Source organism: Delphinapterus leucas, chromosome X (assembly GCF_059928025.1).
Source record: "Delphinapterus leucas isolate spDelLeu-1000000601 "Yukka" chromosome X, BTC_Dleu_Yukka2, whole genome shotgun sequence".
NCBI classification, from domain to species: domain Eukaryota; kingdom Metazoa; phylum Chordata; class Mammalia; order Artiodactyla; family Monodontidae; genus Delphinapterus; species Delphinapterus leucas.
This window is the reverse complement of record NC_143150.1, coordinates 29451631-29476172: the sequence shown is the minus strand read 5'-3', so window position 1 is coordinate 29476172 and position 24542 is coordinate 29451631. Positions and strand designations below refer to the sequence as shown.

The 24542-nt window shown below is 43.2% G+C and overlaps 1 protein-coding gene across 1 annotated transcript; it reads left to right on the top strand.

The window, feature by feature from the left end:
• The first annotated feature begins 714 nt into the window (after positions 1–714).
• Positions 715–24216, top strand: LOC149744184 (uncharacterized). Its single transcript, XM_089904888.1, has 5 exons — positions 715–820; positions 976–1321; positions 18393–18438; positions 21594–22117; positions 23790–24216. The coding sequence occupies exons 1-5, from the start codon at positions 715–717 to the stop codon at positions 24214–24216; spliced, it is 1449 nt and encodes a 482-aa protein (XP_089761014.1).
• Positions 24217–24542: the final 326 nt, after the last annotated feature.

Below are 24542 nucleotides of genomic sequence, written 5' to 3'. Positions count from 1 at the left end.
TTAAACACAGGTTTGTGGTGTTTTTTAAAAAATTTCAATAAATATACAGGCGGCCCTCCATAGCCATGGGTTTCACATCAGCAGATGCGGAGGGCCGACTATGGGACTTGAGCATCCACCGATTTTGGTATCCGCGGCGGGTCCTGGAACCAATCCCCAGCGGATACCAAGGGGCGACCGTATTACTTTGATTACTGTTCCCTTCTTGGTACTGGCTGCCGGATATGGAGGGCTCGGTGAAAAGATAGTCCCCAAACGCTTCTCCAAGGTCTATGGAGCTTGGGTGAGGTCTCTCTCTTACCCTCCACAAATCGGGCACAGCCCCTTGGTCTGGGAAGGCGCCCGACCCAGTGCGGAGTACTTAGTCAGCTAGGTTGCAACCTGGGACCCGGAATTCTGCTCTCACGCATGCTCCCTACCAGCGCCTGGGCGGCGCGCAACATCCTCTCCGCCCTGCCCGCGCCCCCTTAGACGGCCCCTAGACGGCCGACGCCCTGCCGCATGCGCACATCAGCTAACCCAACCCCCAACAGGCTGTGGTAAACCCACAGCGGGCGTCATACCAGAATCTCTGAAACCCGACCAGTCGCCAGAGGAGCCTTAACGTGCCGGATCCTGGGCCACCTCTCTAGCCTTGAGTCGTGAGCCGGGGGTCTCAGGAGATCCAGAGCAGCCTCCGCTGAAGCTCACAGCCTCCTCGACAGCAGTCGGGACATGGAGCGTCAGCCGCAGAGCAGCCACGATGCCTATGACGTCACGGATGCAGCCGTTGCCGGCTTCTTCAAGCTGGGGGTCGAAGAGGAGCGGGAAGAAGCGAAAGGTCAGTGGCGGGTGGGGCACTCGCTTTTACGGATTCCAGGAAAGGTACTTTCCCAGGGCGGGGCGAATGGCAGGACCCCCCTCGGACGCAGGCCCTCCCCAGAGCCGGGCTCACTCGACGGCCTGATCTTTCTCTTTGGGTTTCCTCCCTTGCAGAGGTGAAGCCCGCGGAGATGTCGCCTCCCGGAGAGGGGGCAGAGGAGCAGAAGGCTCAGTCCGAACCGGAGCAGGGAGCAGCCGCGGAAGGGAAAGAGGCGGGAGACGAAGGAGAAGGAAAGGAAGGCTGCGAGGTCAGCGTCGGAGCCGCCGGCCCCGCGGACGGCGAAAGCCGCGAGGCCGAGGCCGAGGCGGGCAGCGAGGAGCAGCCCCCGCGGGCCGCCGTCGAGGGTCCCGAGGCCGCAGACGGGCAGCGGCGTGCCCCCCGCGCCAGGTTCACGCAGGTGCAGGTGCAGGACCTGGAGAGCGTTTTCCAGCACACTCAGTACCCCAACGCGCTCATGCGGTAAGCGGGCGTCTCGGGTGGCGCGGGCTGCCGCGCGGGTGGTGGGCGGCGCTCTCGCGAGTCCCTCTCCTCGGCTCCGGATCTGAAAGCCCCGGGGCCTGGCGGCGGCCCGCCCTTCCGGCACCCTCGAGGCCTAGGACGGGGGCGGGGACTCTGCCTGGCGGGAATCGAGGTCGATATTTCCGTGCGGTGTTTGAATAAGTCACGTTGGGGAGCTTTGTGGGCCACCGGTTCATATAAATAATGAGTCGCCCGAGACGTGGTGGAGCAAATGCAGAGTTGGAGTGTACTTTTATCAGAAATTTTGATCATCAGTTATTCATGGATTATATTTGCATTAGTTTAAACACTACATGAAAACATCCTTTATCTTGATTAATGAATGTTTAAAAATAAATCAATCTATTTATTTCTGGCTGCATTGGGTCTTTGTTGCTGCTCTCGGGCTCTGGGCGCGGGCTTTCTCTAGTTGCGGCGAGCGGGGGCTACGCTAAGTTGCGGTGCGCGCATTGTGGTGGCTTCTCTTGTTGCAGAGCGCGGGCTCTAGGCGGGTGGGCTTCCGTAGTAGTTGTGGCACGTGGGCTCAGTAGTTGTGGCTCGCGGGCTCTAGAGCGCAGTCTCGGTAGTGGTGGCACACGGGCTTAGTTGCCCCGCGGCATGTGGGATCTTCCCGGACCAGGGCTCGGACCCGTGTCCCCTGCATCGGCAGGTGGATTCTTAACCCCTGCGGCACCAGGGAAACCCGATTACTGAATTTTTAGTTACCCCTGAAGTTTGTGCCTGAGGTAGAATTGTTCCCTAAAGCAAACTTCAGTGTGGAGAATGAATGGGTTGCTGAGTACCTGTGAATGTGGCTAAAATTTAAAAAGCTATCATTTACATTGTGCTTACTGTGTGTTAAGCACTTGTTTTAAAGGGTTTTTCTACATACTGTCATTGAATCTTCACAACCCCTTGTGAATGTGGTAGCCACTGTTATTATCCCCACTTATAACTGTGAAAAAACTGAAGCTCAGAGAAGTGATGAGACTTGCCCAAGATGGCACAGCTGGAACGTGGCAGAGCTGGGATTCAATCCTAGGAGGCTGTTCAGAAGGCAAGGCCAGAGGTGATGGTGTGTTGGTCCAGGGTAGTGGCGATGGAGAGAAGTGAACAGATTAAAGAGATATTTAGCAGGTAAAATTGATAGCAATTCATGGTAATTTGAACACGGGGGTAAAAGGAAATGTTTAAGAAAAATGTATAAATTTCTGATTTGCCCAAATGAATGGCTGCTGGTATATTCACTGAGCTAGGGAATATTGAAAGACAATAAAAGAAGCTTGCAAGAGACAGAGGAGGAGTGTTTGGAGATGCTGTTTTTAGCAAACCGTATCGTGTAAACCTGGATGGCGGTAGGAGACGATTCAACAAGCAGGGATGGTAACTAGCATCAACTTCGGTTTAGGATTTTCTGTTCAACTCGATTACTCCAAGTTCGGTTGCTTTTTGCTGTGGTGTGATAATTGGATCAGCCCAATTTCTCCCTTTCTCAAAAGTGTCAAACTCAAGATGCCCCTTGACTTGGATGTCTAGAGCTGCCTGATAAATATTTTTTCTTCCAGTTTATTATGATATAATTAACATTCAGTACTGTATAAGTTTAAGGTGCACAGCATAATGAGTTGGCTTACGTGCATCATGAAATGATTATCATAATAAGTTTGGTGACCATCCATCATCTCATATAGATACATAATTAAACAGAAAAAAAGTTTTTTGTGTGATGAGAACTTTTAGGAACTCTCTTAACAGATTTCGTATATAACATACAGCAGTGTTAATTTTATTTATCATGTTGTACATTATATCCCTAGTACTTATTTATCTTATAACTGGAAGTTTGTACCTTTTGACTGCCTTCATCCAATTTCCCCACCTCACTCAATTTCATTTCTTTTTATGGCTGAGTAATATTCCATTGTATATATGTGCCATATCTTCCCCATCCATTCATCCGATGATGGGCACCTAGGTTGCTTCCATCTCCGGGCCATTGTAAATAGAGCTGCAATGAACATCCTGGTACATGACTCTCTTTGAACCATGGTCCTCCCAGGGTATATGCCCAGTAGTGGGCCCGCTGGGTCACGTGGCAGTTCCACTTGTAGTTTTCCAAGGAACCCCCATACTGTTCTCCATAGTGGCTGTACCAATTCACATTCCCACCAGCAGTGCAGGAGCGTTCCCCTTTCTCCACACCCTCTCCAGCATTTCATTGTTTCTAGTTTTTTTGATGATGGCCATTCTGACTGGTGTGAGATGATATCTCACCGCAGCCCTGATCTGCATTTCCCTAATGATTAATGATGTTGAGCATTCCTCCATGTGCTTGCTGGCAGTCTGCACAACTTCCTTGGAGAAATGTCTACCCAGGTCCCCTGCCCATTCCTGGATTGGGTTGCCCGTTTTTCTGTTATTGAGCTGCACGAACTGCTTGCAAATTTTGGAAATTAATCCTTTGTCAGTTGCTCCATCTGCAAACACCTTCTTCCATTCTGAGGGTCGTCCCCTGGTCTTGCTTATGGTTTCCTCCACTGTGCAAAGGCCCCGAAGTTTCACTAGGTCCCACCTGTTCACCCTTGTTTCTATTTCCATTTCTCTAGGAGGTGGGTCAAAAAGGATCTTGCTGTGATTTATGTCATAGAGTGTTCTGCCTATGCTTTCCTCTAAGAGCCCGACAGCTTCTGGCCTTACATTCAGGCCCTCAATCCATTTTGAGCTTACTTTTGTGCATGGTGCCAGGGAGTGATCTAATCTCATACCTTTACATGTACCTGTCCAGTCCTCCCAGCACCACCCATTGAAGAGGCTGTCCCTTCTCCATTGTACACTCCTGCCTCCTTTATCAAAGATAAGGTGACCATATGTGCGTGGGTTCATCTCTGGGCTTTCCATCCTGTTGCATTGATCCATCTCCCTGCCTCTGCGCCAGTACCACAGTGTCCCGACCACTGCAGCTGTGTAGTATAGTCCGAAGCCAGGGAACCCGACTCCTCCAGCTCCGTTCCTCGTTCTCAAGACTGCCCTGGCCATTCGGGGTCCCCTGTGTTTCCTGTATGGATATTTTAGCAATATTAATTCTTCCAATCCAAGAACACAGTATATCTTGTCATTTTGGGGGAACATTTTCAAATTCCTTCATCAGTGTTTTATATATAGTTTTCAGAGTAAAGGTCTTTCACTTCCTTGGTTACGTTTATTCCTAGGTATTTTATTCTTTTTGATGCTATTTTATTTATTATTATTAATTAATTAATTACTTTTATTTTTGGCTGCGTTAGGTCTTTTTGCTGCACGTGGGCTTTCTTTAATTGCGGCAAGTGGGGCCTTCTCATTGCGGTGGCTTCTCTTGTTGCAGAGCACAGGCTCTAGGCACACGGGCTTTAGTAGTTGTGGCACACGGGCTCAGTAGCTGTGACTCGCAGGCTCCAGAGCGCAGGCTCAGTAGTTGTGTCCCACAGGCTTAGTTGCTCCGCGGCATGTGGGATCTTACCAGACCAGGGCTTCAACCCGTGGCCCCTGCATTGGCAGGTGGATTCTTAACTACTGCGCCGCCAGGGAAGCCCTTGAAGCTATTTTAAATGGGATTGTTTTCTTGCTTTCTCTCTGAGAGTATAGTGTATTATAGTGTAGAGAAAAGCAGCAGATTCCTGTATATTAAATTGAATCCTGAAACTTTACTGAATTCATTTATTAGTTCTAGCAGTTTCTTGGTGGAGACTTTAGGGTTATCGGGGTTTTTTTTTAAGTGAGTTACAGCTGATGTACAATATTATATAAGTTTCAGGTGTACAATATAGTGATTCACAATTTTTAAAGGTTATACTCCATTATAGTTATTATAAAATATTGGCTATATTCCCCATGCTGTACAATATATCCTTGTAGCTTATTTATTTTATACATAGTAGTTTGTACCTATTAATCCACTGCCCCTATCTCGTCCTTCTCGCCTGTTTCTCCCCACTGGTAACCACTAGTTTGTTCTCTATATCTATGAGAGTGTTACTTTTTCATTGTATTCAATAGTTTGCTTTAATTTTTAGATTCCACATATAAGTGAGATCATTTGTCTTTCTCTGTCCTACTTATTTCACTAAGCATAATACCCTCCAAGTCCATCCATGTTGTTGCAAATGGCACATTTTTATTTTTTTAACCTCCATTGTATATACATACCACATCTTCTTTATCCGTTCCTCTATTGATGGACACTCAGGTTCCTTCCATGTCTTGACTATTGTAAATGATGCTGCTATGAACATTGGGGTGCATGTATCTTTTTGAATTAGTGTTTTTGTTTTTTTCAGATATATACCCAGGATTGAAATTGCTGGGTCATATGGCAGTTCTATTTTTAGTTTTTTGAGAAACCTCCATACTGTTTGCCACAGTGGCTGCACCAATTTACATTCCCACCAACAGTGTACAAGGGTTCCCCTTTCTCCACATCCTCACTGATATTTGTTATTTGTAGTCTTTTTAAGAATTAATTAATTTACTTAGTTTTGGCTGCGTTGGGTCTTCGATGCTGTGCGCGAGCTTACTCTAGTTGCAGTGAGCCAGAGCTGCTCTTTGCTGCGGTGCACGGGCTTCTCATTGCGGTGGCTTCTCTTGTGGCGGATCACGGGCTGCAGGTGTGCAGGCTTCAGTAGTTCTGGCACACGGGCTCAGTAGTTGTGGCTCAATGGCTCTAGAGCGCAGGCTCAGTAGTTGTGGTGCACGGGCTTAGTTGCTCTGTGGCATGTAGGATCTTCCTGGACCAGGGCTCAAACCCATGTCCCCTGCACTGGCAAGTGGATTCTTAACCACTGCGCCACCAGGGAAGTCCCTGCTGTCTTTTGGACGGTAGCTATTCTAAGGTGATATCTCATTGGAGTTGTGGTTTGCATTACTCTGATGATTAGTGATGTCTGTTTTTATTTTTTTATATATTTATTGTTTTGAATTTTATTTATTTTTTTATACAGCGGGTTCTTATTAGTTATCCATTTTATACATATTAGTGTATATATGTCAATCCCGGTCTCCCAGTTCATCCCACCACCACCACCACCCCACTGTCCCCCCTTGGTGTCCATATGTTTGTTCTGTACATGTGCGTCTCTATTTCTGCCCTGCAAACTGGTTCATCTGTACCATTCTTCTAGGTTCCACATCTATGCATTAACATAGGATATTTGTTTTTCTCTTTCTGACTTAGTTCACTCTGTATGACAGTCTCTAGATCCATCCACATCTCTACAAATGACCCAATTTCGTTCCTTTTTATGGCTGAGGAATATTCCATTGTACATATGTACCACATCTTCTTTATCCATTCATCTGACGATGGGCATTTAGGTTGCTTCCATGACCTGGCTATTGTAAATAGTGCTGCAGTGAACATTGGGGTGCATGTGTCATTTTGAATTATGGTTTTCTCTGGGTATGTGCCCAGGAGTGGGATTACTGGGTCATATGGTAATTCTATTTTTAGTTTTTAAGGAACCTCCATACTGTTTTCCATAGTGGCTATATCAATTTACATTCCCACCAACAGGGCAAGAGGGTTCCCTTTTCTCCACACCTTCTCCAGCAATTGTTGTTTGTAGATTTTCGGATGATGCCCATTCTAACTGGTGTGCGGTGATACCTCATTGTAGTTTTGATTTGTGTTTCTCTAATAATAGTGACGTTGAGCAGCTTGTCATGTGCTTCTTGGCCACTTGTATGTCTTCTTTGGAGAAATGTCTGTTTAGGTCTTCTGCCCATTTTTGGATTGGGTTGTTTGTTTTTTTGCTATTGAGCTGCATGAGCTGCTTGTAAATTTTGGAGATTTATCCTTTGTCACTTGCTTCATTTGCAAATATTTTCTCCCATTCTGAGGGTTGTCTTTTGGCCTTGTTTATGGTTTCCTTTGCTATGCAAAAGCTTTTAACTTTCATTAGGTCTCATTGGTTTATTTTTGTTTTTATTTTCATTACTCTAGGAGGTGGAACAAAAAAGATCTTGCTGCAATTTATCTCAAAGAGTGTTCTTCCTATGTTTTCCTCTAAGAGTTTTATAGTGCTCAGTCTTACATTTAGGTCTCTAATCCATTTTGAGTTTATATTTGTGTATGGTGTTAGGGAGTGTTCTAATTGCATTCTTTTACATGGAGCTGTCCAGTTTTCTCACCACCACTTATTGAAGACACTGTCTTTTTCTCCATTGTACATCCCTGCCTCCTTTGTCATAGATTAGTTGACCATAGGTGCGTGGGTTTATGTCTGGGCTTTCTATCCTGTTTCATTGATCTGTATTTCTGTTTTTGTGCCAGTACCCTATTGTCTTGATTACTGTAGCTTTGTAGTATAGTCTGAAGTCTGCAAGTCTGATTCCTCCAGCTCCATTTTTTTCCCTCAAGACTGCTTTGGATATTCGGGGTCTTTTGTGTCTCCATACAAATTTTAAGATTTTTTTGTTCTAGTTCTGTAAAACATGCCATTGGTAATTTGATAGGGATTGCATTGAATCTGTAGATTACTTTGGGTAGTATTGCCATTTTCACAATGTTGATTCTTCCAATCCAAGAACATGGTATATCTCTCCATCTGTTGGTATCATCTTTAATTTCTTTCATCAGTGTCTTATAGTTTTCTGGATACAGGTCTTTTGTCTCTCTAGGTAGGTTTATTCCTAGCTATTTTATTCTTTTTGTTGCCATGGTAAATGGGAGTGTTTCCTTAATTTCTCTTTCAGATTTTTCATCATTAGTGTATAGGAATGCAAGAGATTTCTGTGCATTAATTTTGTATCCTGCAACTTTACCAAATTCATTGGTTAGCTCTAGTAATATTCTGGTGGCATCTGTAGGGTTCTCTATGTATAGTATCATGCCATCTGCAAACAGTGACAGCTTTACTTCTTCTATTCCAATTTGTATTCCTTTTATTTCTTTTTCTTCTCCGATTGCCGTGGCTAGGACTTCCAAAAGTATGTTGAATAATAGTGGTGAGAGTGGGCAACCTTGTCTTGTTCCTGATCTTAGGAAATGCTTTCAGTTTTTCACCACTGAGAATGATGTTTGCTGTGGGTTTGTCATATATGGGCTTTATTATTTTGAGGTAGGTTCCCTCTATGCCCACTTTCTGGAGAGTTTTTATCATAAATGGGTGTTGAATTTTCTCAAAAGCTTTTTCTTCATCTATTGAGATGATCATTTGGTTTTTCTTCTTCAATGTGTTAATATGGTGTAGCACATTGATTGATTTGCATATATTGAAGAATCCTTGCATTCCTGGGGTAAATCCCACTTGATCACGGTGTCTGATCCTTTTAATGTGTTGTTGTATTCTGTTTGCTAGTATTTTGTTGAGGATTTTTGCATCTATATTCATCAGTGATATTGGTCTGTAATTTTCTTTTTTGTAGTATCTTTGTCTGGTTTTGGTATCCAGGTGATGGTGGCCTCATAGAATGAGTTTGGGAGTGTTCCTTCCTCTGCAATTTTTTGGAAGAGTTTGAGAAGGATGGGTGTTAGCTCTTCTCTAAATGTTTGATAGCATTCACCTGTGAAGCTATCTGGTCCTGGACTTTTGTTTGCTGGAAGATTTGTTTATTTATTTATTTATTTTTTGCGGTACGCGGGCCTCTCACTGCTGTGGCATCTCCCGTTGCAGAGCACCGGCTCCAGACGCACAGGCTCAGCGGCCATGGCTCACGGGCCCAGCCGCTCCACGGCATGTGGGATCTTCTCGGACCGGGGCACGAACCCGCATCCCCTGCGTCGGCAGGCGGACTCTCAACCACTGCGCCACCAGGGAAGCCCTGTTGGAAGATTTTTAATCACAGTTTCAATTTAATTACTTGTGATTGGTCTGTTCATATTTTCTATTTCTTCCTGGTTCACTCTTGGAAGTTTATACCATTCTAAGAATTTGTCCATTTCTTCCAGGTTGTCCATTTTATTTCCATAGAGTTGCTTGTAGTAGTCTCTTAGGTTGCTTTGTATTTCTGAAGTGTCTGTTGTAACTTTTCCTTTTTCATTCCTAATTTAATTGATTTGAGTTCTCTCCCTGTTTTCCTTGAGGAGTCTGGCTAATGGTGTATCAATTTCGTTTATCCTCTCAAAGAACCAGCTTTTAGTTCCATTGATCTTTGCTATTGCTTTCTTTGTTTCTATTTCATTTATTTCTGCTCTGATCTTTATGATTTCTTTCCTTCTGCTAACTTTGGGTTTTGTTTGTTCTTCTTTCTCTACTTCCTTTAGGTGTAAGTTTAGATTGTTTACTTGAGATTTTTATTGTTTCTTGAGGTAGGCTTGTATTGCTATAAACTTCCGTCTTAGAACTGCTTTTGCTGCATCCCATAGGTTTTGGATCGTCGTGTTTTCATTGTCATTCGTCTCTAGGTATTTTTTGATTTCCTCTTTGATTTCTTCAGTGATCTCTTGGTTATTTAGTAACGTATTGTTTAGCTTCCATGTGTCTGGTTTTTTTTAGGTTTCTTTCACTGTAATTCATTTCTAATCTCATAGCGTTGTGGTCAGAAAAGATGATTTTTATGATTTCAATTTTCTTAAATTTACCAAGGCTTGTTTTGTGACCGAAGATGTGATCTATCCTGGAGAATATTCCATGCGCAGTTGAGAAGAAAGTGTAATCTGCTGTTTTTGGATGGAATGTCCTATAAATATCAATTAAATCTGTCTGGTCTATTGTGTCATTTAAAGCTTGTGTTTCCTTATTAATTTTCTGTTTGGATGATCTGTCCATTGGTGTAAGTGAGGTGTTAAAGTCCCCCACTATTTTTGTGTTGCTGTCGATTACCTCTTTTATAGCTGTTAGCAGTTGCCCTATGTATTGAGGTGCTCCTATGTTGAGTGCATATATATTTATAATTCTTATATTTTCTTCCTGGATTGATCATTATGTAGTGTCCTTCCTTGTCTCTTGTAACATTGTTTATTTTAAGGTCTATTTTATCTGATACAAGTATTGCTACTCCAGCTTTTTTTTTTTCTTTCTTTCTTTTTTTTGTGGTACGTGGGCCTCTCACTGTTGTGGCCTCTCCCGTTGCAGAGCACAGGCTCCGGACGCGCAGGCTCAGCGGCCATGTCTCGCGGGCCTAGCCGCTTCGTGGCATATGGGATCTTCCCGGACCAGGGCACGAACCCGTGTCCCCTGCATAGGCAGGCAGACTCTCAACCACTGCGCCACCAGGGAAGCCCTCCAGCTTTCTTTTGATTTCCATTTGCATGGAATATCTTTTTCCATCCCCTCACTTTCAGTCTGTATGTGTCCCTTGGTCTGAAGTGGGTCTCTTGTAGACAGCATATATATGGTCCTTATTTTTCTGTCCATTCAGCGAGCCTGTGTCTTTTAGTTGGAGCATTTAGTCCATTCACGTTTAAGGTAATTATCGATACGTATGTTCCTGTTACCATTGTCTTAATTGTTATGGGTTTGTTTTTGTAGGTCCTTTTCTTCTCTTGTGTTTCCCACTTAGAGAATTTCCTGTAGCATTTGTTGTAAAACTGGTTTGGTAGTGCTGAATTCTCTTAGCTTTTGCTTGTCTGTAAAGCTTTTGATTTCTCCATCGAACTCAATGAGATCCTTGCCGGGTAGAGTAATCTTGGTTGTAGGTTCTTCCCTTTCATCACTTTAAGTATATCATGCCACTCCCTTCTGGCTTGTAGAGTTCCTGCTGAGAAATCAGCTGTTAACCTTATGGCAGTTCCCTTGTATATTATTTGTCATTTTTCCCTTGTTGCTTTCAGTAGTTTTTCTTTGTCTTTAATTTTTGTCAGTTTGATTACTATGTGTCTCGGCGTGTTTCCCCTTGGGTTTATCCTGCCTGGGACTCTCTGTGCTTCCTGGACTTGGGTGGCTATTTCCTTTCCCACGTTAGGGAAGTTTTCCACTATAATCTCTTCAAATATTTTCTCGGGGCCTTTCTCTCTCTCTCCTCCTTCTGGGACCCCTATAATGCGAATGTTGTTGCGTTTAATGTTGTCCCAGAGGTCTCTTAGGCTGTCTTCATTTCTTTTCATTCTTTTTTCTTTGTTCTGTTCCGCAGCAGTGAACTCCACCATTCTGTCTTCCAGGTCACTCATCCGTTCTTCTGCCTCAGTTATTCTGTGATTGATTCCTTCTAGTGTATTTTTCATTTCAGTTATTGTATTGTTCATCTCTGTTTGTTTGTGCTTTAATTCTCCTAGATCTTTGTTTAACATTTCTTGCATCTTCTCAATCGTTACCTCCATTCGTTTTCTGAGGTCCTGGATCATCTTCACTATCATTATTCTGAATTCATTTTCTGGAAGTTTTCCTATCTCCACTTCATTTAGTTGTTTTTCTGGGGTTTCATCTTGTTCCTTCATCTGGTACATAGCCCTCTGCCTTTTCATCTTGTCTATTGTGGTTTTTGTTCCACAGGCTGTGGGATTGTAGTTCTTCTTGCTTCTGCTCTCTACTTCCTAATGTCTGTTTTTATTGAGGTATATTTGATTTACAATGTTATATTAGTTTCAGATGTGCAGCACAGTGATTCAATTTTTTCATAGATTATTCTCCATTTAAAGTTATTATAAAATATTGGCTGTATTCCTGGTGCTGTAAAATATATCCTTTTTTTATTATCCAATTCAGTTTAATTACTGATAATTGATGTATTCAAATTTTCTATTTCTTACTGCTTTAGTCTTGGGAGACGGTACCTTTCTGGGAATTTGTTCATTTCTTCTAGTTTGTCCATTTTATTGATGTATGATTGTTCATAGTAATCTCTTATGATCCTTTTTATTTCTGTGGTGTTGGTTCTAACCTCTTTTTCTTTTCTGATTTTATTGATTTGGAACCTCTTTCTCCTTTTCTTGATGAGTCTGGCGAAAGGTTTATCAATTTTATTTACATTTTCAAAGAATCATCTCTTACTTCCATTGATATTTTATATATTTTAAAATCTATTTCATTTCTTTCTTCTCTGATCTTTGTGACTTTGTCCCTTGTACTAACTTTTGGTTTTTTTCTCTTATTTTGTTTTTTTGATTTTTTAACATCTTTATTGGAATATAATTGCTTTACAATGGTGTGTTAGTTTCTGCTTTATAACAAAGTGAATCAGTGATACATATACATATGTTCCCATATCTCTTCCCTCTTGCATCTCCCTCCCCCCCACCCTCCCTATCCCACCCCTCTAGGTGGTCACAAAGCACCGTGCTGATCTCCGTGTGCTATGTGGCTGCTTCCCACTAGCTATCTATTTTAGGTTTGGTAGTGTATATACGTCCATGCCACTCTCTCACTTTGTCCCAGCTTACCCTTCCCCATCCCCGTATCCTCAAGTCCATTCTATAGTAGGTCTGTGTCTTTATTCCTGTCTTGCACCTAATTCTTCATGACATTTTTATTCTTAGATTCCATATATATGTGTTAGCATATGGTATTTTTCTTTCTCTTTCTGACTTACTTCACTGTGTAGGACAGACTCTAGGTCCATCCACCTCACTACAAATAACTCAATTTCGTTTCTTTTTATGGCTGAGTAATATTCCATTGTATATATGTGCCACATCTTCTTTATCCATTCATCTGTTGATGGACACTTAGGTTGCTTCCATGTCCTGGCTATTGTAAATAGAGCTGCAGTGAACATTGTGGTACATGACTCTTTTGGAATTATGGTTTTCTCAGGGTATATTCCCAGCAGTGGGTTTGCTGGGTCGGATGGTAGTTCTATTTTTAGTTTTCTAAGGAACCTCCACACTGTTCTCCATAGTGGCTGTATCAATTTACATTCCAACCAACAGTGCAAGAGCGTTCCCTTTTCTGCGCACCCTCTCCAGCATTTATCGTTTCTAGATTTTTTGATGATGGCCATTCTGACCGGTGTGATATGACATCTCATTGTAGTTTTGATTTGCATTCCTCTAATGATTAATGATGTCGAGCAGGGCTTCCCTGATGGTGGAGTGGTTGAGAATCTGCCTGCCGATGCAGGGGACACGGGTTCGAGCCCTGGTCTGGGAAGATCCCACATGCCACGGAGCAACTGGGCCCGTGAGCCACAAGTACTGAGCCTGTGCGTCTGGAACCTGTGCTCCGCAACAAGAGAGGCCGTGATAGTGAGAGGCCCGCACACCACGATGAAGAGTGGCCCCCGCTTTCTGCAACTAGAGGGAGCCCTCGCACAGAAATGAAGACCCAACACAGCCAAAAATAAATTAATTAATTAATTAATTTTAAAAAATGATGTTGAGCATTCTTTCATGTGTTTGTTGGCAATCTGTGTATCTTCTTTGGAGAAATGTCTATTTAGGTCTTCTGCCCATTTATGGATTGGGCTGTTGTTTGTTTGATATTGAGCTGCATGAACTGTTTGTAAATTTTGGAGCTTAATCCTTTGTCAGTTGCTTCATTTGCAAATACTTTCTTCCATTCTGAGGGCTGTCTTTTGGTATTGTTTGTATTTTCCTTTGCTGTGAAAAAGCTTTGAAGTTTCAATAGGTCCCATTTGTTTATTTTTGTTTTTATTTCCATTTCTCTAGGAAGTGTGTCAAAAGGATCTTGCTCTGATTTATGTCATAGAGTGTTCTGCCTATGTTTTCCTCTAAGAGTGTGATAGTGTCTGGCCTTACATTTAGGTCTTTAATCCATTTCTAGTTTATTTTTGTATATGGTGTTAGGGAGTGTTCTAATTTCATACTTTTACATGTACCTGTCCAGTTTTCCCAGCACCACTTATTGAAGAGGCTGTCTTTTCTCTACCATATATTGTTTCTCCCTTTATCAAAGGTAAAGTGACCATATGTGCGTGGGTTTATGTCTGGGCTTTCTATCCTGTTCCATTGATCTGTATTTCTGGTTTTGTGCCAGTACCATACTGTCTTGATTACTGTAACTTTGTAGTATAGTCTGAAGTCAGGGAGCCTGATTCCTCCAGCTCCATTTTTCGTTCTCAAGATTGCTTTAGGTATTCGGGGTCTTTTGTGTTTCCATACAATTTGTGAAATATTTTGTTCTAGTTCTGTGAAAAATGCCAGTGGTAGTTTGATAGGGATTGCATTAAATCTGTAGATTGCTTTGGGTAGTAGAGTCATTTTCACAATGTTGATTCTTCCATTCCAAGAACATGGTATATCTCTCCATCTATTCGTGTCATCTTTAATTTCTTTCATCAGTGTCTTATAATTTTCTGCATACAGGTCTTTTGTCTCCTTAGGTTGGTTTATTCCTAGATACTTTATTCTTTTTATTGCAGTGGTAAATGGGAGTGTTTTCTTAATTTCACTTTTAGATTTTTCATCATTAGTGTATAGGAATGCGAGAGATTTCTGTGCATTAATTTTGTATCCTACTACTTTACCAAATACATTGATTCACTCTAGTAGTTTTCTGCTAGCATCTTTAGGATTCTCTATGTATAGTATCATGTCATCTGCAAACAGTGACAGCTTTACTTCTTCTTTTCCAATTTGGATTCCTTTTATTTTTTGTTTCTCTGATTGCTGTGGCTAAAACTTCCAAAACTATGTTGAATAATAGTGGTGAAAGTGGGAAACCTTGTCTTGTTCCTGATCTTAGTGGAAATGGTTTCAGTTTTTCACCACTGAGGACGATGCTGGCTGTGGGCTTGTCGTATATGGCCTTTATCATGTTGAAGAAAGTTCCCTCTATGCCTACTTTCTGCAGGGTTTTTATCATAAATGGGTGTTGAATTTTGTCGAAAGCTTTCTCTGCATCGATTGAGATGATCCTATGGTTTTTCTCCTTCAATGTGTTAATATGGTGTATCACATTGATTGATTTGCGTATATTGAAGAATCCTTGCATTCCTGGAATAAACCCCACTTGATCATGGTGCATGATCCTTTTAATGTGCTGTTGGATTCTGTTTGCTAGTATTTTGTTGATGATTTTTGCATCTATGTTCATCAGTGATATCGGCCTGTAGTTTTCTTGCTTTGTGACATCTTGTCTGGTTTTGGTATCAGGGTGATGGTGGCCTCGTAGAATGAGTTTGGGAGTGTTCCTCCCTCTGCTATATTTTGGAAGGGTTTGAGATTGATAGGTGTTAGCTCTTCTCTAAATGTTTGATAGAATTTGCCTGTGAAGCCATCTGGTCCTGGGCTTTTGTTTGTTGGAAGATTTTTAATCACACTTTCAATTTCAGTGCTTGTGATCGGTCAGTTCATATTTTCTATTTCTTCCTGGTTCAGTCTTGGCAAGTTGTGCCTTTCTAAGAATTTGTCCATTTTTTCCCGTTGTCAAATTTATTGGCATATAGTTGCTTGTAGTAATCGCTCATGATCCTTTGTATTTCTGCAGTGTCAGTTGTTACTTCTCCTTTTTCATTTCTAATTTTATTGATTTGAGTCTTCTCCTTTTTTTCTTGATGAGTCTGGGTAATGGTTTATCAATTTCGTTTATCTTCTCAAAGAACCAGCTTTTAGTTTTATTGATCTTTGCTATCATTTCCTTCATTTCTTTTTCATTTATTTCTGATCTGATCTTCATGATTTCTTTCCTTCTGCTAACTTTGGGGTTTTTTTTTGTTCTTCTTTCTCTACTTGCTTTAGGTGCAAGGTTAGGTTGTTTATTTGAGATGTTTCCTGTTTCTTAAGGTAGGATTGTATTGCTATAAACTTCCCTCTTAGAACTGCTTTTGCTGCATCCCATAGGTTTTGGGTCGTCGTGTCTCCATTGTCATTTGTTTCTAGGTATTTTTTGATTTCCTCTTTGATTTCTTCAGTGATCACTTGGTTATTAAGTGGTGTATTGTTTAGCCTCCATGTGTTTGTATTTTTTACAGATCTTTTCCTGTAATTGATATCTAGTTTCATAGCGTGGTGGTCGGAAAAGATACTTGATATGATTTCAATTTTCTTAAATTTACCAAGGCTTGGGTTGTGATCCAAGATATGATCTATCCTGGAGAATGTTCCATGAGCACTTGAGAAGAATGTGTATTCTGTTGTTTTGGGATGGAATGTCCTATAAATATCAACTAATTCCATCGTGTATAATGTATCATTTAAAGCTTGTGTTTCCTTATTTATCTTCATTTTGGATGACCTGCCCATTGGTGAAAGTGGGGTGTTAAAGTGCCCTACTATGATTGTGTTACTGTCGATTTCCCCTTTTATGGCTCTTAGCCTTTGCCTTATGTATTGAGGTGCTCCTATGTTGGGTGCTTAAATATTTACAATTGTTATATCTTCTTCTTGGATCGATCCCTTGATCATTATGTAGTGTCCTTCTTTGTCTCTTGTAATAGTCTTTATTTTAAAGTCTATTTTGTCTTATATGAGAAATGCTACTCCAGCTTTATTTTGATTTCCATTTGCATGGAATACCTTTTTCCATCCCTTCACTTTCTGTCTGAGTCTTTAGATCTGAAGTGTGTCTCTTGTAGGCAGCATGTATGTGGGTCTTGTTTTTGTATCCATTCAGCCACTCTTTGTCGTTTGATTGGAGCATTTATTCCATTTATATTTAAAGTAATTATTGGTAGGTATGTGATTACTGCCATTTTGCTAATTGTTTTTGGAGTTCTTTTTTGTTCCTTCTTCTTTTGCTCTCTTCCCTTGTGATTTGATGACTATCTTTAGTGTTATGTTTGGATTCCTTTCTCTTTTTCTGTGTGTGTATCTATTATAGATTTTTGGTTTGTGGTTCCCATGAGGTTTATATATAGCAGTGTATTAGATTATACATATATATATGTATATATCTATATTCTTTTTTCTTATTCTTTTCCATTATATTTTATTACAAGATATTGAATAGAGTTCCCTGTGCTATACAATAAATCCTTTTGGTTTACCTGGTATCTATGGTAGTGTGCATCTGTTAATCCTGTGCTCCCAATTTATCCCCCCACTTAGTAACCATAAGTTTGTTTTTTATGTCTGTGTATCTATTTTTGTTTTGTAAATAAGTTCACTTGTTCTGTTTTTTAGATTCCACATATAAGTGATATCATGTAATATTTGTCTTTCTCTGTCTGACTTACTTCACTTAGGATAATACTCTCTAAGTCCGTCCATGTTTTTACAAATGGCAGGATTTCATACATTTTTATGGCTGAGTAATATTCCATTGTATCTATTTACCACATCGTCTTTATCCATTCATCTGTTGATGGACACTTAGGTTGCTTCCACATCTTAGTTATTGCAAACAGTGCTGCTCTGAATATTGGGGTGCATGTATCTTTTCGAATTAGAGCTTTCATCTGTTTCAGGTATATGCCTAGATATGGGATTAGTGATGTTGAGCATCTTTTCATGTGCCTGTTGGCCATCTGTATGTCTTCTTTGGAGAAATGTCTATTTAGGTCTTCTGCCCATTTTTTGATTGTGTTGTTTGTTTTTTTGTTATTGAGTTGTATGAGCTATTGGGATATTGGAAATTAAGCCCTTGTCAGTTGCATTGTGTGCAAATATTTTCTCCCCGTTCGTAAATCTAATGTGCTTGGACCCCTTGCTTCTTGGGGAGAACCTCTGAAATTGTAATTATCCTCCCATTTATGGGTCGCCAACCTGGGGGTGTGGGTCTTGACTATACCACATCTCGGCCCTTCCTATCCATCTCATTGTGTTTCCTTCTTTATATCTGTAGTTGTGGAAGCTCTTGTCTGCTAGTCTTCAGGTCATTCTCATCAATAGTTGCTCTGTAGGCTTCCCTGGTGGCGCAGTGGTTGAGGGCCCACCTGCCGATGCAGGGGACACGGGTTCGTGCCCCGGTCCGGGAAGATCCCACATGCCGCGGAGCGGCTGGGCCCATGAGCCATGACCACTGAGCCTGCGCATCCGGAGCCTGTGCTCTGCAACGGGAGAGGCCACAACAGTGAGAGGCCCGCGTACCGCAAAAAAAAGTTGCTCTGTAAATAGCTGTAATTTTGGTGTACCCATGGAAGGAGGTAAGCTCGGGGTTTTTCCTATGTCACCATCTTGGCTACCCTCTGAATAAACATTTGAACATAGCATGAAATGTGCATTGTATATTTCATTTCATCCATAATGTCAAGTGCTGAATATTTTCAATATTTTTCCCCTCAGAAAGGAGCTTGCAAGACGCCTGGGAGTGACTGAAGCCAGAGTGTGGGTCAGTAAACCTGAAAAAAGCAACTTGGCAGGGCAGCCAATCTAAAACCTGCTTTAGGAATTGGATACCTTGTCCTAGACATTCTCAAGTTGGTGTGTTTTTGTACACTTGTCGATGTTTTGGAAATAAGGTTTGGACTTTTGGGGCTTTGGGGCCAGAATATATGTATCTTCAGTAAAGTTAAACTCCTTCCAAAACTGGTATCCCTTACGGGACAAGTCTCTGTGGAATCATGTTGGGGCTGATTCTGATTGCTAATTTGGCAATTATTCAAATTAATGCACCAAATAGCTGGGTTAGAAGAGGGTTCAAGTATACTAAATTATTTAAAAGTTTTAAAGCCAGGCCTAAGCTCTTTGTATAAGGAGTGAATTTACAAGTATTCAGGCAATTGGGTAAGGGAATAATTCACCTCGGAACACAACATGTGAGCAACTAATATATGTTTAGTTTAGATGAGACTGATGGGGAGGCGAATAGCTTAAAATTCCAAGTGCCTGGTCCTCTTGCTGTTGTTTTTATGTGTTTGGTAGAGCAGTGTAGAGAGTTTCAGCTGTAAATTTTAATTTTCTGAAGTTTTTGATGTGCAGCCTGAAAACATTGCTAACATAGTAGGTTGTGCAGTATGATCGAGGGGGTAAAGGTTTGCAACCTTTAGGAATTTGTCTAAACAAATTAAAGGAATTTGTCTAAACATAGAAAACAAACAAAAAGAACAAATTTGAATAAGTTTCCACTGACCTCAAAAGATGGACGGGTTTGAGAATAATTGGGTACTATCGATATATGTCTTGGAGATACTGCGTAAATTCAACATTATGAAACTAACAAATGTATCAGTGAATATTATTTTGAGCAATTTCTAATGTCTAAGAATTTTTTTCTTCCCTTTTCATATTATTATGAGGCATTGGTTTCGAAGAATTTGTTTGTGATGGTCAGTGGTTGGCTCTCAGCTAGTCGCTTACATGTGTTAATTTGAAATACTTGCTCATTCAATCAGGTAGTGGTTACTAGTTGGTAGCTCATGGCACAGAAGCTGATTATCTGTCCATAGAACACAGTAAGTTGTATCAAAGGAGTATATATATATTTTAATATATTTATTTATTTATATTTGGCTGCGTTGGGTCTTCGTTGCTGTGCGTGGGCTCTTCGCTAGTTGAGGAGAGCCGGGGTTACTCTTCGTTGTGGTGCACGGTCTTCTCAGTGCAGTGGCTTCGCTTGTTGTGGAAGAGGAATATTTTTTAAAAACACAAGATTGATAGAAAGGAAGAAAGAAGGAAGCAAGGAAAGAAGAATCAGGATGGGTTCACTAGCTTTGCTGCAGAGAGCATGTGGAGGGCAGTGATGGACATGGGCTGCAGAGCTGGTGGTGGGGCCTGGAAAGCAGTGCTGGCAGCCTAAGACCACGGGCTGGGCTCACAGTCAGGTCTGGCCAGGGCTTGGGAGGCGCAGGCCTCTGCTTTGTCAAGCAGGCAAAGCAAGCTCAGAGGAAAAGAGAAACTGAAGTTTTGGTGGCTTGCTTCTCCTGGGTTTACGTAGTGGTCTCTTAATGGAGTTCTGAAGGCAAAAGGAGCAACAAGAAACACATGAAGCAGACGGGAGAATGTTTTCATCTATTTCCAAACTCTACAGCATGAGCGTCCCAAAGAAACATTTAAGGGACACCCTCCCTTGGTTTGCAAGGACAGTAGGAGTTGTTTTATGAAACCAGTATTGGAAATATGGAAGTAGTGTCAGCCTGAACCTCACACAGCCAGCTTTGCACATTGCTTATATTTATGCAGATTTGACCATTGGTACACTGGAACCCCCCAAAGTGAGCTCTGTTACACTGGCTTTTCTCGACTACATATTCATGCAGCAGAAGGACCCAAATACTAAGATGGGAGAGGGAAAATGGGGCGACAGAGAGAGGAGGCCCTTGGTGTCATGTAAAATTTGCCGCGTGGAAACATCCAAAAATCTAAATATGGCATAATTCCATTAACTGAGATGCTGAGGGAGCAGTGGAGTCCACAGGACAGGTTTTACTTTCAGTTGTTAATAGTTGCCAGATATTTAGGGGGGAGCCGTTTTGTGACCCCTCACTCACGTGGTTGTCGGCTGTCTTCCTAAAATGCAGGTTGCACCCTCTTGACTTAAGCATAGGGGACAGGATGGGGATCTCCTGGTTGATTCGCAGCTCCTAGAGGGCGCAACCTTGCTGGGCACCAGAGGCTCTGGTCCAAGACCCTGCAACTGTAGCCAGAGCGGAGTGACCTGACCTGGTCTTGAGCCCAGGAAGGTTTGGAGGGTGGGGCAGGTTGGAGAGTGCAGAATTGACAGAGGTGACAACGGTATGCCTCTTTCCCCCGAAACACTTGTCTGGGCAAAGATTTTAAGAGTTTTAGTAAATTTGGGCTGAGTTCATCTAAGCATTCATTACCCCTATAGTCTAATATTAAGGTAGTGTCCAGGCCTTCATCTCCGCCGGTGTCCAGCAAGACAAACCACAAAGTCCCTGGGACCCCATGACCAAACCTCCCTCACAATACCATCCCCATCTTTTTAACCATCCAAGGTTCCAGAGGATGAATGACCCTTTTTAGTCATCCTTGGGGAAAGCTTTTGTTGAAAAATCCAACCCACTCCTATTGATTATTTACTGTAACCAAAGATGGGTTTTTCAAAATGGGGACCGTTCCCCTCAGTATGATTTTAAAAGGCACCCACTTTTTCCTATGCTCAACTTCCCCCATAACTAAGGTGACACCTGCCCAATGAGTAGGGATTAGTGGCAGCTGGAGCTGACGGTCAGTTGTCAGGACGCAGACCTACCAGGCATAGTAATAACAGCAGGGACAGAGCGCAGTTGGTCAGCTCCACCTGCGTGTAAGAGTGGGGGAAATAATAGTAAAGGTGGGAGGGGAGAGACAAAGCCATATGCCAATCCAGAGCCTGGCACATAGTCGGTGCTCGCTCTTGGTGGGGAGGGCGGCTGAAGGGAGCGCCTTCAGCTACATATCCTATGATGCTTTAGCAAGAAGGAAATAGCTTCTCCTGATGCACTTTCAAATCTTCAAGGCACCGAGAGCTCCCTGCTGCAATTTTTCATATCTGACATGAAATGCTCAATATACTAATCAATGTCTTTTTCTCTCTGCTTGAAGGCTTGGTTTAAGAGTAAAAGGGCCAAGTGGAGGAGACATCAGAGGGCACTAATGTTCAGTGACGTGCCCCCCGTGCCCCCTGCTGTCGCCAGCTTGTGTGAGCCCTGCCCTGCCGTCTCGCGTCAGGAGCTGAATTCGTCATGCGATCTTCTGGAGCCACTGCTGATGGACCTGTCCCTGCTGCCCAGACCGCCCGTGCCACCCAGGCCACCTGTGCCACCCATGCTGCCCGTCCCGCCCAGGCCACCCGTGCCACCCGTGCTGCCCGAGTATCCCCTGCCACCCATGCAGCCCATGGTGCCCATGCCGCCCGTGCCACCCATGCCGCCCATGCAGCTCATGTGGCCCGTGCACCCCGTGCCACTAATGCCACCCGTGCAACCCATGCCTCCCGTGCCGCCCATGCTGCCTGAGCCACCCCTGTGGCACGTGCAACCCATGCCACACATGACGCCCATGCAGCCCTTTCCTCCTATGCTGTTGCCTTCTCCACCCAGGCTTCGTCCACACTTGCTTCCCTGTAGGTGCCCTCATGCGGCATGGCCTGGTCCCTAACCATCGGCGGTCCTACGGTAGCCCTAGTTTCCTCTTAAATGGTGTCCATGACAGTTTTGTTCAAAGTGCCTTTGGGCCAGTTTCAAATTCTGCGTACCTCACCACCAAGAACAGTTCCCCAAATGCCTGCAAAGTATATTAAACAGAAGTAGAGCCCTTGACCCACTGTTTTAGGGCATGTTTTTGTATTTTCAATAAAGTTGTGAGTTCTCTGCATATTTGTTCTCTGTGTCACATGGGGTTAGTAAATTTGATGGAAGTTGCTAAGCCAACACCATTCAGACCGAATGCCCAGGAGGCCTCCTTTCATGCAGTAACAGCCCTGAGTCACCATCATAGGCCATGCACATCTCAGAAGTTTGCCAGGTGCCCATGAGGGGTTTACACAGACCCACCTGTTCTCTTCCACCCTCTCCCCCAGCACCCATGCTCCCCGCACGCTGCCCCATTGGGACCACCTAGATGTGCAAGACGGGTGGTGTGAGTCTCGAATGGGAGAACAGTGTGTTTCAAAGCAGGCCTGAGGCCCATTCATGGTGACCAGCTCAGGTACAAGGAGGACTCCAAGGGACACTTCTGCAGTGACTACTCATAGGGCTTTACGGAAGAGAGGGAGCGGGGCACCGTCGGCTTCTCTCCCAGTCCTGTTCACCGCCTTCCCTGTTGTGGAGGGCACGTGGGGAGAGAAACCACGCTAGCGGAGGGGGAGGGGCCTACCTCTGCGAAGGTAACACAAGAGGAGACTGTCTAGGCCCGCATGCGGCTCTTCTCACCCACTCTTCCCCACCCCCAGATACGGAAAGCATATCGTAGCTCCTTCCCCAGCTCAGAGCTGACGGATGATGTGGCCTTCAAGTGTATTTTGTCACCTTCAACATCCTTGGGAGAACCCTCGTTCCAGCTAATTCAACACTGAAAGGGAGCCCCTTGGGTGAGTGTTGCCGGAAGCCAGGAGGTGGTGGTCCCTGAGCACTGATCCAGGATAATCACTTTATTTAAAAGAAGCAGGTAGGGCTTCCCTGTTGACGCAGCGGTTAAGAGTCTGCCTGCGGGAAGGTCCCACATGCCGCGGAGCAACTAAGCCCGTGCGCCACAACTACTGAGCCTGTGTGCCACAACTACTGAAGCCCGCACACCTAGAGCCCGTGCTCCACCACAAGAGCAGCCACTGCAATGAGAAGCGCCGCAACTACAGAAACCCGTGCACAGCCACAAAGACCCAACACAGCCAAACATAAAATAAATTCATTTTAAAAATAAAAATAAATAAAAGCAGCAGGTATGGGAACATACGTATATGTAAAATGGATTCACTTTGTTATAAAGCAGAAACTAACACACCATTGTAAAGCAATCATACTCCAGTAAAGATGTTAAAAAAATAAAAATGAAAAATAAAATAAAAGCAGCAGGTAGACCTTACCTTTGCTCATGGGGTCTCCTTCAAATGGAGCTGCCAGGTAGAAAACACACACGGACACAGATATTACACAGGTATGCACCCTATATCACATGTCTGTGATAGAAGCACAAACATACCCAGAAAATACCCGGAACACAAGCAGAATTGGCTTGTGTTATTAAAATAACCCTTATGAAATGTATCTAGTGGCCTGTTGTCCTTGCCTTCGGTTATTTCAGGTTCGATGCTGGGAAAGAACGTGTGTCCTCGTCCACCCTGGCCTTGGGGACGGCGAGGGGCTCATGCGGAACTGAAGCAGTGTCCATGCGGCATTGCCAGTTTATTTACACAGGCACACACAACTCTTCTTGTTGGTACGACGACTCCAGCCTGAGGAAGAATTTTGCTGACGGACCAAAAACTGTTTCCACGGCTAGTCAGGTTTGGGCGGTAGCACTGCAGAGGGTTCTTGGAACCTGGACACCTGAGATCTTCTCTGAGATCGGAATCGCCTCCTTCTTATGCAGTAGCGATGGTTTCAGCATCGTGCCTCCGGATGGAGAAAAACATAGCCTTTCTTTGAAGTTCCCCAAGCCCAGCAAAGTCGCAGGCTCCACGCTTAGCCACCACTCTTGCTCCCATTCTAACCTTAGTCCCGAGACCTGAATGGCCTCAGCCATCAGCTGATTAATTGCTCATTTAAGTGTGGGTTCATTTCTGAGCCCTATGTTCTGTTCCATTGATCTACGTGTCTGTTTTTATGCCAGTGCTGTACTGTTTTGATGAGTGTAGCTTTGTAGTATAGTTTGAAATCAGGGAGCATGATACCTCCAGCTTTGTCCTTTCTCAAGGTCATTTGGGCTATTTGGGGCCTTTTGTGTTTCCATGCATATTTTAGAATTATTTGTTCTAGTTTTGTGATAATCCCGTTGGTATTTTGATAGGGATTGCATGGAATCTGTAGACTGCCTTTCTTTTATAATGCAAAACAG